The sequence below is a fragment of the Erinaceus europaeus genome, chromosome 18, assembly GCF_950295315.1.
Source record: "Erinaceus europaeus chromosome 18, mEriEur2.1, whole genome shotgun sequence".
NCBI classification, from domain to species: Eukaryota; Metazoa; Chordata; class Mammalia; order Eulipotyphla; family Erinaceidae; genus Erinaceus; species Erinaceus europaeus.
In genome coordinates this window covers 40,892,491-40,908,812 of record NC_080179.1, presented here as the reverse complement: position 1 = coordinate 40,908,812, position 16,322 = coordinate 40,892,491, and the positions used below count along the sequence as shown (strand labels likewise).

At 35.1% G+C, this 16,322-nt stretch overlaps 1 protein-coding gene across 2 annotated transcripts in view; it reads left to right on the top strand.

The window, feature by feature from the left end:
* The window catches only part of CNTNAP5 (contactin associated protein family member 5), a 956,089-nt gene that overhangs the window by 258,372 nt on the left and 681,395 nt on the right, over positions 1-16,322 (top strand). For both annotated transcript variants that reach the window (XM_060177957.1, XM_060177958.1), the window contains exon 3: positions 1,809-2,002. In XM_060177957.1, the coding sequence (XP_060033940.1) occupies positions 1,809-2,002 (194 nt within the window). The remainder of the gene's footprint in view (positions 1-1,808; positions 2,003-16,322) is intronic.

Below are 16,322 nucleotides of genomic sequence, written 5' to 3'. Positions count from 1 at the left end.
AGGAGTAGTGAAGCAGTGTTGCCAGTGTCTCTCTGTCACTCCCTCTCCACATCCCCACCCAATTTCTCTCTGTCATATCAAATACAATAAATAAAGTCTAAACATCTTTTTTTCTTAAAAAGCGTAAATCGTTGAAATCATGCATATTTTAACCACTTGGAGGAATTTTCTCTATATATTTATGGTTTACCTGTTTTAATACCACTAAGATCATCTGTTCTAGTGTGTCACATATTTAAGTCTGGATGCAAAGTCCCAGGCTATGTATTAGAGTATCCTGTGTGTCAATTATACATGAATCACATGTATGTGCAAGAATGTGACATACATTATGTTGTCTGAGATTTTTTTTGTTGTTCACCTGGTCCTGCTGAAACATCTATCCATTTTTTCTCTGTTCAGTTCCATAGTGTGAGAAATGGCACTATCTATTCCAGGTATTGAGTCTACCATGACTGTAGAATTGCCACGTGTAGCAGCACCCTACCCTCTGCCTTTCTGTTGTACCTAGTATTTGCTTCTCAGTTGACTATAGACTTTGTTTGCATGTTTTGCTGTCTTAAACACCCAGCACACTCCTGCTGCTCAGTGAGTGTTGAATGAATGACACGTAAGATATCAAAGGTATAGTTTGTGATTTCTGTGTACACACACACACACACACACAAATATTTGGTACATGTTTCATAGCATGCTGGTTTCTTCTATAGTCTGAAAGTAGAGTATTCCTGTGAAACCTTTACATGAGCCAAAATCGTACAAAGTGAAGATGCTCTTACATTATTTTTTTATAGAAAAATGTTCACGTTTTCAAAAATCACCTACAGTCTACACAGCATATCACATAACAGCAACAAAACAACTTAACTTCACACTCATACATATAGTAAAATCAAATGAGAAATGTAGAGTCTCTGTAAAGTAGTCTTAGAGAAAAGCTTGGTAAGGTCACTCTTACAGATAAGGATGCAACCACCTGGAATAGCTGCTCCAGAAATTTAAAAGCTGACTGCTTTTTATCACTTTTGAATCACTGTCATAAATATAACACTATCTTTGCATTTATTTGGTGAGTAAAACTAGGTAGCCTTAGTCTTTCATAAAAGTGAGCTATAATAATTCAGATTTTCAAAAGGTGGGAGCTGTGTATTTGAAGATAGAGAAGTAAAGAAAATTGAGAGGGTTGAGTAAAAAGAAAAGAAAATATATAATCCAATCAATGATTAACCTCAGAGTTACACGGCTTTAAGAAATTTGAAAACAAGGGGCCTGGTGGTGGCATACCTGGTTGAGTGCACATGTTCCAATGCTCATGGACCTGTGTTGGAGCTCTAGGTCCCCACAAAGAGAAAAGCTCTGCCAGTGGTGAATCAGGTGTCTCTCTGTCTCTCTCCCTCTCTGTATCCCCCTTCCCTATTGGTTTATGGCTGTCTCCATCCGAGAAATAAAGATAATAAAAAAAAAAGAAAGAAAAGAAAAGATAGTTGAAAACAGTTAAGTCCCATGGATGACTACAAATGGGAAGTGTGAAGACTGACAGAAGCTAAAAAACTATGGAGGATGGATTTTAAATTATATAATATATATGTAATATATAATATATATTATATGTATAATATATAACAAAATATAATTATCTAGTGGGAGTGCATAGAAATCTTAATTTAATCCAGAATTTTAAGAAAGAGGGAGGAGGTATATTTAGGAATGAACGGCTTCTAAGTTGAAATGTGTTTTATTTCTTTTTGAGAGTTGAAAGTTATGGCTACGAGAGATTTTACTACTTTCTCTCTCTGATTCTCGTCCAGGAACTGGTGGTTGGTCCCCAGCAGATTCCAACACTCAGCAGTGGCTCCAGATGGATCTGGGAAACAGAGTGGAGATTACAGCAGTGGCCACGCAGGGAAGATACGGAAGCTCAGACTGGGTAACGAGTTATAGCCTAATGTTCAGTGACACAGGACGCAACTGGAAACAGTACAAACAAGAAGACAACATCTGGGTAAGACATCTTTTTTCTTCAGATACCTAAAGATGAGATGTGATAATGGTAACCAGTATACAGCATTGTCATTTTTGTATACCCAGATTGTGGGTTGTTTGATAACTGCTGAGGCCCATTCAGAAATCATGAGACCACATATAAGTCCTAACTCCAGCATTACTTCAATTTCTAGGGAAATTAGGTTGTCTGTTGCTAAAAATTAAGTGTTTTTGCCTTTCTCTGATAACTTTTTAGTTAATTCACTACTGGGATTCAGGTCTTTTATCTATAAAATCAGAGGTATACTATGGGAGTCTGGCTATTAATGAGGATGCATTTATTTCTTAAACATTTTTTTCTTTTTCTTATGTAAGTAAGAAAATACTTTGCATACTTGTAATGAGTCTGTTATGTAAATTGACTGAAGTTGCTTAATTTGTGAAACTTGGCATATGAATCCATAATCTATCTGATGTTACAGCCATGGTATTCATCAGTTCCTAGATTTGAAGACAATTGAAAGCATATTATAAAACAAATATAATATGTAGACTTAATATGCTATGATATACTATTCAAATTCAGTTTGGAAGTGAAAAACAGTTTGGTCAAAGTTATAATATATATTTTTTTCCACAAAAATACCTTTTTCTTGATCTCAAAGTGTTTTAGTTAAAGACAGTCAAACTGTGATTTGAAAAAAGGGAGGAAGTTGGGCTGGGGAGACAGCATAATGATTATGCAAAAGATTTTCATGTCTTAGGCTCTAAGGTCTCAACCTCAGCACTGCCATAAATCAGAGCTGAGCTGTGCTCCAGTAAAAACTAATAATAATAATAATAAATACAGTTACTTTTTAAAAAAAGAAAGAAGGGGAAGAGGCAGACAGAACAAAGTTGAAGAAACAGACCAGAAATTCATGTACTGAATAAAGCAAATGTACTGATTTTTTGTTGCTTGTAGTTTAAACGAAAATAGTGAATATATGCTTCAAAATGTACATAAAGTATTAAGATTTGGCACTTAATAGAATTATCTTTCTCATCATAATATCCCTCATTGTTTTCTTATTTATTTACTGGGTAGAAACAAAGAAAGACTAAGGGAGAGAAAGAGACATACCTGCAGTCCTGATTCACCACTTGTGAAATTTCCTCCTCACAGGTGGAAACCAGGGGCTTGAATCTGGGTCTTTTCACAGTAAAATGTGTGCTCAGTCAGGAGCACCACTGCTTGACACAACACACCCCATTCTCTCTTTTCAATCAATTCTAATTATGATTTCAAGTTGCTGGTATTTGCACTTTTTTTTCCCTGCTGACTTCCCAATGGTTGGGAAAACTACTTTAGACATGTAATCTTATTTGTTAATTATATATTATTCACTATTTATAATTAAAAATAATGTCAATAGTTACCTGATATTTAAAGTTTGTTGTAACAGATTTAAACTATGAAATAATATGTCCTTCTTTATTCTGGGTTGTTTATAATATTGTCATGATATTCATATTGAGTTTGATTGTCTAGATTAAAAAATAAATTGGGGGAGTACTTTATTATACTCAGTCTTGAGGCAATATAGTTTTTACAGGTTTTTGTTTTTGTTTCAGTTTGGGATAAGAAAGAAGCACACCTATTCGGAGGAACAATTTTAAAGGTTTTCTGTTGACTGTAGAGGGACAAGGAGATGTGGTTGTTTATTTTCTTTGGCATTTCCAATCAGGACTGACACTTTCTCAGGATGAGTTTCAGTTTGAGTTACTTTGTTGAAAAAATTTTAAAACACTAAATTTCATTTTTTTGGAGCCAAATAACACATTTTTCAGCCTATTTTCAACATCAGGATATATTTAAGGACTGCAAATGTCTCTGGGCTTGTAAATAGCTGAAATCCTATGTCCTTGCTAGTTTGCCTGCATGTCCAAATAACTCCTATCCGTTTGGAAACAGGAGCATGTCTTAAAGGTCCTTATAATTTCCGCATCCATAATTGCTGGAGCCTTAGTATGGACTTCTTTTTTTTTTCTGAAAAAAAAAATACTACCTTTATTTATTAGAGACAGCCAGAAATCGAGAGGATGGGGGCGGTCGAGAAGGACAGAGAGACATCTGCAACACTGCTTTATCATTCACAAAGCTTTCCCCCTGTAAGTGGGGACTGGGGGCTTGAACCTGAGTCCTTGAGCATTATAACATGTATGCTCAATCAGGTGCACCACCACCCAGCTCCAGGATTAACGTTTAAATAGGTATCAGAATAACTAGACTACATAATTATAGGGGTTTCCAAAACTCAAGGAGAAGGAACTATTTCTTACCAGAAAGTAGAACTTGGACTGGAGTTGATGTATTACATCAAAGTAAAGGACTCTGAGTGGAGAGTGGGGTCAGGGTAGGGGTATGTTCAGGTCCTGTGTGGAGGAGGACTTAGGTGAGGAGTTAGATTGTTATGTGGAAAACTGAGAAATGTTGCACATGTACCAGCTACTGTATTTAACTACTGACTACAAACTATTAATATCCTCAATAAAGGAAAAATACATACATACATAAATTTCCCTTTCCTTAACTCTGTTTTTTCCTTCCCTTAACTCATCTTCTAAACAACCTCATACTTGGGAAGGTAAAATAAGAAGGTGGGTAAGGAGAGAAGGTAGAAGGATCCTTGTGCTCAAGGGATGGAAAATTCTATCTGTGAAGGTTTCCTGAGAGCTACTTATAATTTCTGAAAGGCAGGTGGAAAAGACAACTGCTTCAGGATACACCTGTTAAATGTAAATCCTGGAGGAAAAAAAAAAAAGACTTATGGAGAAACCATCCTGACTTCTAGTACAAAGAGTAAGAGACATTTTTCAAGGTCATCATGCTAAATTACACATAGTTACAAGGCTCAAATCTGGAAATGAGTGTAGCCACTTCAATCAATATAGATGGAATTAACACTAACTAAATGTCAGTTTCACAGTTCTAAGTGAATGTAAATGTATGTGTGTGTGTGTTTTTGGAGCATCAGCATTAATATGCCTTAATGTTCATATACATATGCCAACTCAAGCTTATATAACCAGAAATTAGTAATACCAAAACATAAAACTATGATTTATTCCTCAATATACTTGATCACAAAATTTTAATTATCATTTCTTCTTTGCTAAACTTGACTTTTCAATTTTCACAAAGTTTATTTTTATTACCTTAAATGTTAACTTTGGCAGATTCAATCTGAAAGAATCATATTAAGACTTATTGACCACATCACATTTTGTTAAAATATGAAAATGAGAAGCATGTTTATTTGTTTATTTATTTATGTAAGTCATAGTGTTTAAAGGTTGTGAAACCATACAGAAGTCAGTTAAACTCCATCATACTCTGCTTGTTTTAGCTTCCTCCTGTAACTGGGCTTTGGTGGGGACTTATTGTGCATGGTTGCATGTATTCTTTACCAGGTGTGCCACTTGGTCCCCTAAGTTACCTTTTGTTGCTTCTGTAAAGCAACTGATTAGGACTAAAACCGGAAAAGATGGATGTATATAAAATACAGATCTGCCTATCTATAGTATTTAAACTCCAAAATCTAGTTATTTTCTCATGCACTAGATATAAAAATGTCTACCACATCTCCTAGAGAAAATATCAAGTATTTATTTAACATCAGGCAACCTTGATAATCCACTTGTCACACTGACATGGTTATTGCTTTATTACCAAAGTTAGGTCTTGTTAGTTCAATACTTCCATACACTCAGCTGTTCAGAATAAGACTATTTCAGATCCTTTTATGACATTGTTACAACATTCCTCTGAAATATAGTTCATTTTATTAGTATTTGATTTAGAGTTTTCTTTTATTAAAACCATGTTGCCTCTTCCCAAATACATTATCCGTATCAACCTTTTCTAAAATAGAGTCTTTTGACCTGTAAAATCTGACTTCCAGATTCCTGTAGCTTTTTTAAATCTATGTTAATATTAAAAGTTTATATGGTTAGCCAGCATTTTTGTTACACAAAGGTCAGTTGCAACAGTGGAATATACATTTTGATTATCAGTTCCCCTATTTCATTCTTTAATGATTTCCCGACTCTGTGGAAGACATACCCCAAACTTCATGATTTATGCATATTTATTTTCCCATTTTGGCCTAGAACATCCTGAATATTATATAGATGACTGGTTGATATAGTATTTCAAGTCTACTAATTTCAGAAAACAACTCAAGACTAAGAATCACATTGAATCAACATACAGCTTTTAAATTCTCACCATATACTGAGTATTATGCTGGATGTTGAGTATAAAAAAGGGAGTTTTAAGTAGATAATCGCATCTGCAGACCCATAAAATAGACAAGTAATGCCCCTTGAGTGCAGTTTGTGTGCTTAAGAGTGCTTGTGGCAGATGGTATCTACGAAGCTGGTGAGAAGAGTTGCTTGTTTCAGGGGGTAGGGTCAATGTTTCTGATATCTTAACATTCCCAGAAAAAATAAAATATCATTTGCCTAATAACAACTCAACGAATGTAGGATGTTAGAGAAGCTAGTGGGAAAGGAGGGACATTACAACAGAAGACATGCTACAAGTAAATTCTTCTGGGGGTATATCTAAGTTGTATTTGATACACACTAAATCAATTCATTAAGATATAGGCATTCCCCTTGTTATAGAAAATAAACCTGGAGAACAAGGCTAGCTACTAACTGTGACCCAATATATTTTAATAGTTTTCTCTTTTACTTTCTTTCAAATATACATATAAGCCATTAACACAGATATCCATTTCATAGTTGTCCATATCAATAACTTATGTAGGAACTGGAAGTGCTAAGAACCTTAGCTATAATTTCATAGCAGTCACCCATGGGAGGAAATACAGAAGCTTTTGACTAAGGTCAGATTCCTGTTGCATCAGTGTTTGCTAGTATAAATTTGAAAATGTCATTCTCCACATCTGCCACAGCCGGGTCGTTAGTATGCATCCTTCTATACTGATCTGCTCAGACTACTTGGCTTATGAACTGTCCTATGGGCCACAGGGAGAAGTAGATGGATGTAAAGCCTGATCTTCACTATGAATTCAATGCAGAACAAAGAAGCTAAGACCCTCACAGTTGAGTATTTCCTTTAAATCATCCCAACGGTTCTCTCTTAAGAATTTTTGCAGACCATACATTTTTTATCTTTCTGTGTGTGTTTACTTTATTTACTTATTTATTTATTTATTTTATTTGATAGAACAAAGAGAGATTGAGGGAGAGGAAGATAGAGAGGGAGAGAGAAAGATACACACCAGCAGACCCCCTTATAGGTGGGACTTGGGGTCAGCTTGAACCTGGACTCTTGTGCACTTAACCAGATGTATCACCAAATGTCCCTCTAATTTTCTTGTCTTTGGATGAGTCTATGCAGAAAAAAAGTGAGAGGAAACAGCTATCCAATCAGCACTGTGGAAGCAACAGCTGGTCTTTACTCCAAGAACCAGCAGGCTAGCCTCTAAGCCTCTGGCTCACACTTAGACCTTGGAAGTTCCTCATGGATGCCCATCTGTTTCCTTCTCAAAGCTAGAATTTGCTGAGATGTTTCAGAGAACTTCCCAATATGCAGTCTAGCCCTCTTTAAAGAGTAATTACTTTCACACATTTACACATGTGGCGTTTAAACTTATCACATGGACAAAGAGTCAATATGTAGCCATCAAGATTAATATTCATAAGGATACTTTCTAAGGAGAGCAGATGTTTGCAGTCTCCTACAAACTGATTGTGTTTGTAATGGAATAGGATCCAGCAGCTGATAGCAAAGCAAGGAGGTTGATCTGCTTAAAATTAATGCTTCTAAATCTGCTTCTATTAAATTAGTCTCATCGTTAAGGTACTTAGCAGCTTGCAGGAAACCTGACTTATAGTTTATTTCAAGATGTATAAAACAGGTTTTGAAGATACCACCTTAGACTAAAAGATATTAGAGTTAATATCTTAACTTTAATGTGTGGCAAAGCACTTGATTTTTTAATCTCAACATATCAAATGATGTTAAACAGGTATAGTGAACATGGAAGAAATCTTATCAACTACTTCTTATTCACTTAGTCTTTATCTATATCTAAAAAATATAAACTTATTTTAATCTTCAAAGTCTGATAGCTAGTGATTGTGTCACTTTGATAAATGACCACATTCACACTTCCCCAAGATAAGAAATCACACACATGTGAGGATAATCTTCTAAATCAACTTCCCCTAAAAAAAACTACTGAAGCTTAATAAAAACTGTAAAAAAAACTAAGATAAATAAGAATGAATTAAACAAATTAAATAACCATTATTCTAAGAGGTTTGCTTTCCTCTGTAAAGCTAGTTAAATGGCAAAGCTTACTTCATGTAGTTTGTAAAGCTGAGGTTCTCAAAAATGAGTATGCATCAAAATGTCCCACAAGGCTTGTTAAGACTCACATTTGTAAGCTTCCCCTACAGAGATGCCAGTTGAGTCTAAGCACAATACTAGCTCAGACTGATGCTACTAGTCAGGGAACTGATTTTAAGAATCACTGTACAAGTTATTAGTAGGCTAATATATGTACATCTCACACAGAGGCAAATAAATAATAGATCTGACTACTATCCCTGTTAGAGAAAATGGTATGTGTAGACTCTATGACAATACCTAGAGGGTAATAGTTCTTTGTTTTCCTTCTTTTGAACTATGTCTATAAAATGAAAAAAAAAAAGCATAATAAGCCAGCTTTTTTTCTTCTCCTCCTTCTTCTTCTCTCTCTCTTTTTTGTATCATGTGTGCTCAGCTAGGTACACCACCACCTGACCCCCCCCCCCCTCTCTTTTAATAAACTTAATGCTCAGTGGAGAAGGTTAGATCTTCTTTTGGTTACACAAAATTATAGTGACCCCCCCAGGCTCATTAGAAGTAATTAGCTGAGAATCCTATTAGCAGACAAAGGAGCTAAAGGAAGAACCTGGGGAAGTTACTGATGCCTAAGGAAAAGGGTTCAAGGCCAAAGTCTGAAGCTCAAGGTTATCAACTTGGCTATAGCCAAGCGGAAAGATTCCAGAGTAGCAAGCATCCCAAAGAAACAAGAAGTTTAAAAATTAAAAGAGATGAACCCAATAAGAAGAAGGTTTTATTATGATTGTTATTACAACAACAGTTCATAATAAAGAGAAAAAATATAGTGAAAAAATCTATTCCAATTAAGTATGTTGCTAGTCTTGATTGCAGTAATATTATTATAAAAGAGAAAACACAAGTAAAAAGAGAGTGTTAGTGGAAGTTGCTCCATGTTTCAAATGTCCAGCCTGTTATAATTGTTTTCATGGAAGGACATCTACCCAGTTCCTTGTGAGGCACCACTGCTGTGGCACTCTCTAAATTAGAGACATAAAATGAATGATACCATAGAATGTTTCTTGACTCTAGCATTCAAAATATCTTTCTAGTTTAGTGACTGAACATGCTTTTGGAAATTAACTCATAATCCCATATAAGAGGGTAAGAAGATTGCTATATTTTTTATAGTGAAAGGATAAATAGTAAATCACAAAAAAAGGACTGGAATTATTTCACCCTGAACATTTTAGGTCTTCTATTGTGTGTTAAAAAAAAGTAGTTAAAACAAAAGAAGAAAGGAAAAAAATATGTGCCAGAGAACCACGACCCCCTGACACCCTATATTATCTGATTGTAGTTTAGGATATGAAGCAACTGTTAGACATATATGACATGCATTGAATTATGGTGACTCCAGATTGGAATATATAAATCAATCATCAGAGATAAGGTAAATCTACAAAATGTCCACATGGTAGACTATGTTCAGATGAGCAGTTACATGACAGCATGATGCTTCTGAATTCTCATTTCCCAGGAGCTATTCTGACTTTTACAATGATTCATCTCCAACTCTGTCTTATTTGTCCTTGTTTATAACACACATCAATACCAGTCTCATTGATGGACTATGAAGCCAAATAGAAATAATTGATGAATAAGGACTAATAAATTAAACATGAACCGGTTGGATCTATGTTCTAAATAACTCAGCTACCTGAGTGTGGTAGCTTCTGTGGATCTGAGGAATTTGGGTATAGATACAAAAATAAAAAAAAAAAAAAAAAAACAGAGCACTATATAGGGAGAGAGGTTCACAATATTCATACAATGTGCTCTGAGGACATGGATCTCTTCTTATGTTTATCCCCCTTATCCAGCCTACTCACTCTTCCCTGTCTGCATATCTCTGTGAGGTGTCCTGCTGTATTTAAGGCATTGTGTTTATATGAATGTTGTAAGTACATGAGAATTTAAGTGTGTGTGTGTGTGTGTGTGTGTGTGTGTGTGTGTGTGTGTGTGTGTGTGTGTATACAAATGCAATAAAATTGTTGGGAAAATTCAACTTCACCCAAATAGATAAGTTCAAGGACATTCGTATATTCAATGGTCAAGCTCTGAAGATCTGTTTCTCAACACCTATTGTTTCAAACCCTCACATACTACAGTTGCCAACCAGGTAACATGTATCCATGTGCTTCACATGTGCTCACAGGTAATGAGCAGTCCCTATGTCCAGCCGGGCTTAGAAGACCTCTTTCAGACATGCAGCAGCTGAGGATACCATTGAGTCCTCCTTTTTGATAGGAATTCTAATCTATTGTTATTTAATCCTCAAACATGCTTCCTCCCTTCCTCCCTCCCTTTCTTCTTCCTTCTCTCCCTCCCTATGAATTTATTATCTGTTAAATTTCTTTTTTATATAAGTGTCCCTTAATGAATACTTCCTGAAGCAATATGACAACTCAACAAGAGATTTGCCAATTTTTTAAAAGGAAAGTAAAATTATAATTAAGAAAATGCAAAATATTTTTCTTGAGAAAAAAAAATGAAAGACATTCTGAAGTAGTAATAGGTGTAGGTGTGACTTAGAAAGGAAGAAGAGGTAAGACCATAGAAAAAATGGACAAATATTTTATTTATTTATTTATTTATTTATTTACAGAAATAATAGCCCTTCCATATCTGTGACCTTCGGAAAACTACTGCAGTTTCTAATGGAAGGGATAGGACACAGGGGAATGGTGTGGAATTGTACCCCTGTTACTTGTAATTTTAAAAAATCAGTGTTAAATCACTAAAAAAATATTTTTATAATAGCATGAAGTGCCTCTAACTATGAAAATAATCTTGAGGTTATAAGTTTGAAAAATAATTAGAATATATTTTAAACTTTTCTTCTGGAAACTTGAAATCTTAAAATATCCTTATTTGTGAGTAGTGATGTGGATTAGAACTCAAATGTTCTAAGAAAGTGACTATATCATATTGTTTAAACCAGAACTAATAGATTATACACATATATGCACACAATTTTAGCATTTTAGAGATATATGCACATATAGAAATTTAAAGTTTCTCTTTTTTTTTCATGGTTTGCATATGAGGAAGGAGAGAGAGTTTTGCATGAGGCAGAGAAGCAAAAGCATTGTTTCAGTGCATTTGGTACCAAGAATCAAACTGGGAAACTCAGTCATGAGAATCCAGTGCTCAACCAGTTGAGTTCTTTCCCCAGTCACAACATTTGAATTACCTGAATGTATATTTCTAGTTTTAAATATGTATGCACTTAAGTATTTATTCCCTTTTGTTGCCCTTGTTTTTTTTTAATTTTTTATTATTTATTTTCCCTTTTGTTGGCCTTCTTGTTTTATTGTTGTAGTTATTGATGTCATCATCGTTGGATAGGACAGAGAGAAATGGAGAGAGGAGGGGAAGACAAAGTGGAGGAGGTGGATCTTTATGCCAGCCCTTACTTCTGGCCAAGTGAGCTTAACCCATTGCACTACTGCCAGACTCCCTGCCCTTGTTGTTTCATTGTTGTTGGACAGGACAAGGAGAAATGGAGAGCAAAAGGGAAGACAGAGAGGGGGAGAGAAAGATTCATACCTGCAGACCTGCTTCACCGCCCCTGAAGTGACCCCCTGCAGGTAGGGAGTCAGGGGCTTGAACTGGGATCCTTAAGAGGTCCTTAATCTTTGTGCCACGTGCGCTTAACCCGCTGCGCTACCGCCCAACTCCCATACACATGTATATTTAAGTCTTGGTAAATTTTTATTTTTCTTATTGTTCCTCATTTATAAATTCTGTTGTTTTATTTTTTATCTTTCTGATTATTATTAAGGATTTGCAAGAATTTGAATTTGAATCTTATTTGAAGTATATATTACAATAAAAGTAATGCATAAATTATGTCAAATTATTATGTATTATCACAAATTGCCAGATATAGAATTGCAATAAACAAAAAGAAATGACATTAGACTTTCATGTATTGTGGTCAAGCTAGACTTTATCATTTTGTAGTAAAGCTTGCCTGTAAATTAAAAGTGATATTTGATAGATAGCATATGTATTTTGCCTGAATCTTTGTTCTAAGCACACAGAAAACAATGGTGCTGGCAATGCATTTTAGTATCTGTCATGAGCTATATTGATGTTAACTGCTTTTATAAATCTTGCAAAGGAATTACTATTGCCAGTTTAGAAGATTACAGAAGGTTCTCAGTATTAGTGAATTCAGTTTCATATGTACATAAGGAAAGATACTTCAAAAGGGGTTATCTGAATCCAAAGTATTGTTTTTTTTTCCCCCACTTTGTTAAGACTTGTCATGATCCTGAGTCAGTTGGTAGTGAAGCGGGATAAGCACATGTGGCTCAAACCACAAGGACCAGTGGAAGGATCCAGGTTTGAGCCCTGGCTCCCCACCTGCAGGGGAGTCGCTTCACAAGCGGTGAAGCAAGTCTGCAGGTGTCTTTCTTTACCCCTCTCTGTCTTCCCCTCCTCTCTCCATTTCTCATTCCTATCCAACAACAACATCAGTAATAACTACAACAATAAAACAAGGGCAACAAAAGAGAATAAATAAATAAATAAATAAATAAATAAATAAATAAATAAAAAGACTTGTCATGATCAACAAGACCACTACCTACTTGCCAGTAAAGATGTTCCACACTTTAATTGCAATCCCAATTCATGAAGACAGTTATAATTTTTAAAAATTTTCTCATCAGGATAACCCCTGATGGAGTGATAGTTAATGATGTGTTGAATGTATGAGTTTATCATTTTGCAACTTGTATGAAAAAAATGAAGGAAATACGCCTTTACATTTTGAGAAATAATTGGATACCCCTGCTAGCATTATTGCAGACTATACACTTTAAGGAAACTGGACTCTGATTTTTTTTCCCAGTAAGAATTGTCTTTACTTATTCAGCACTAGATATAGTGCTATCAGTAACATGGGAATAAACTACATGGATTTAGATAAGAAGATGAGAAAGGAGGATTTCTGATTCAAACTGAGTCAGGACTCTTTTACTTCATTTGAGTTACGTTTAATTTGAGAGCATTTAATAAAACTCCTTTATGAACAGATTTGTAGCATGAGTTCAAATTTAGTCAAATCTGAGTTTGAATCTCCACTACTTATTAATGATATCACCCTGAGCAGAATTTATACTTTGAACCTTAAAGTCCACATCTGCAAAAATTTATAAAACTTAGATTATAATGATGCAAGAATTATTGAGGTATTAAACTATATCTACTCACTCCACCCCAACACCTTTCACATATAAGAAATTTAATTAGGAAAGCTTAGGCCAGAAAGATACTATAATGGTTGTGAATAAAACTTTACTGTTTGAGGCTCTGAGAACCCAGGCTCAATCTTCAGCACCATTATAAATCAGGATTCAGCAGTCTTCTGAAAAAAAAAAACTTATTCAAAGCAAATTTAAATATGAAATAATTAATTTTGGAATCCCACAAGAACAGTTTTCTTTTTTTTCACATGTAAAATGATAAGTACCATCAAAATAATTCTACTTCTATCCTTGGGTATGTTTTCCAAGCCAATGGAATTTGTAGATTCTAAAGGATATAGCATGCTGGGAAATGGAGACAAGGGCTCTAATGACTTCTGAACATTTGTCAATTTCCTCTATTGGGGTTGAGGCTGTTCAGCTGTGGTACCAAGATGTATAGACATCTGCCATTATTTTTGTGTTGGTACATGAAACTGAGCAGCTACCTGGGGGATCAAGAATTTAATAGCTCAAGTTTTGTGGGAGTGCAAAGTAGAATTGTTTTAGTATTTAAAATTAATATATCTGTTTCAGGATTTTCTCTATCTCCATTTGTTGTACATGTATTTGAAGTACTTGAATCTTTGAATATCTAATGGCACATCAAGTAGACGTATCCTGTCCAGACACATGGTGGGTAGTCAACAAATGCGAACTGTGAATAAGCAAAGACTCTATTTCCAAGAAATTTTAGCTGGGTGTGTGTTGTGACAAGACATATGATAGATTTAGAAAAAATAATCTCCGTAGCATTTTCAGCTGCCCATCTGTTTAATTGAAACATGGGGTTAATGTTAGGGGCAAAAGAGAATCTACACTAATTTTCCCCATTTTTTGTTTATATTTATTGTGCTGGTGTTATTGTAAATTAAATCATGTTTAATTCTTTTTTTTCTTCCTTTCAGGGTTATTGCTGGGGCTCAGTGCCAACACTACAAATCCACTGTTCCTGGTGGCCATTATTTTCCATTTTATTAGCTAAGACAGAAAAAAATTGAGAGGGGAGGAGGGAGAGAATAGATAGATAAACAGAGCAAGAGAGACACCTGTAGACCTACTTCACAGCTTGTAAAGTGTCCTCCCTATAGGTGGGAAGGCAGGGCTCAAAACCAAATTCTTGGATCCTTACTGGAGTCCTTGCACTTTGTGCAGTGTACACTTTATACTCTGTGCATTTAACTGGCCTCTGTCACTTTTTACTCTTAAAAATGTTTGGGGTTTGGATGGTGAGTTGCATGGTTAGTCTATTTATAAGATCCATTAAGTCAGACTGAGCAAATCAAAATTATTTCAGGAAAAAGATTAGACTAAGAAAATGTGATTCGTTTAAAGAATGAATGACTAGAAGATGGGTAATTATATCAATAACAGTGCATGACACTTACCCTAATGTTGATCCAGCAGATGACCAACAGTGTTAATAATTTCACTGGGGGGGAGCTTATGATTTATAGTTTAGTTTTTTATTATTTCTTATTTTTAAAATTTTATTTATAAAAAGGAAACACCAACAAAAAACACAGGATAAGAGGGGTACAACTCCACACAATTCCTACCACCAGAACTCTGTATCCCCTCCCTTCCCCAGATAGCTTTCCTATTCTTTATCCATCTATCTGGCTAATTTTTTTTCCTGCTTCTGTTAATCTGTTTTCTCTTCCCACAGCCTCCTTCTTCAGTTCAGCTATAGTATTAGCTTGTTCTGCTAATTGGCCTTTTAGCTCAGCTATTTCAGCTTTCAGTTCTCTAATTACCTCGAGGTAGCTAGTATCTCCCTTGAGGGTCAAACCTCTTGATTCTTTAGTTCTGATAGCCTTTCCTCCATAGTTTCTGTGATTATTAAGTTTATTATTGCTCGCATGTTTTTGTTATCTATGGTTACTTCTGACTGATTTGGAATTTCTTTTGGGCTCCTATTCTGATTCATTGTGGTAACAGTGTTTTTGCTCTTGATTTAACCATTTTTTTTTATTATTGATATGGTTTGTATTCTTCTGTTCGGTCATTCTTCGGTTAATGTGCTTTGAGTATAGGCCATGCTATACTAAAGACTTTTCACAAATGCAGTCAAAAAGCTCAGGAATTACAACAAATGAAGCAAGGATTGATGTAGTTCAACCAATACCAGTTAGACAAACATCTCCAGTCCAAGAAACAAAAAGCAAGCAAAACCAAAAGATAAAGAAAGAGAAAGGAAAAAAGGCAAAGCAAGAATAGACAATTATGCAAATCAACTGTCCACTATAAATTCCAGGGATAGCAAAAGGAGAAAGGAAAGTAGACAACACACACACACAGAGTCCACTCAGAGTCAGATTTCTTCCATAAAATAATTCACAAATGAATGTCGGTGAATTCAGAAAGCAAAAGAAGGGGAAAAAAAAGAAAAAAGGAAAGGAGCAGTAAAAGAAAGGTTTTTTTTATTTGTTTATTTGTTTGTTTGTTTTAATTAGCTAGGAGGAGAGAAAAAGGAAGGTGGAGGGAAGAGGGAGAGAGAAACAAGTTCCTCTTATAATGGATAGGACAGCCAGTCACTTATCAATGGAGAAAGCAACAACAGTTAATTTTGGTCAACCTAAAGAGGAGGGAAAAGGGACACGCACACATAATAATAATGATGATGATGATGATGATAATAATAATAAAAAAAAAAACCCTAACAATCAGTCTGTAGC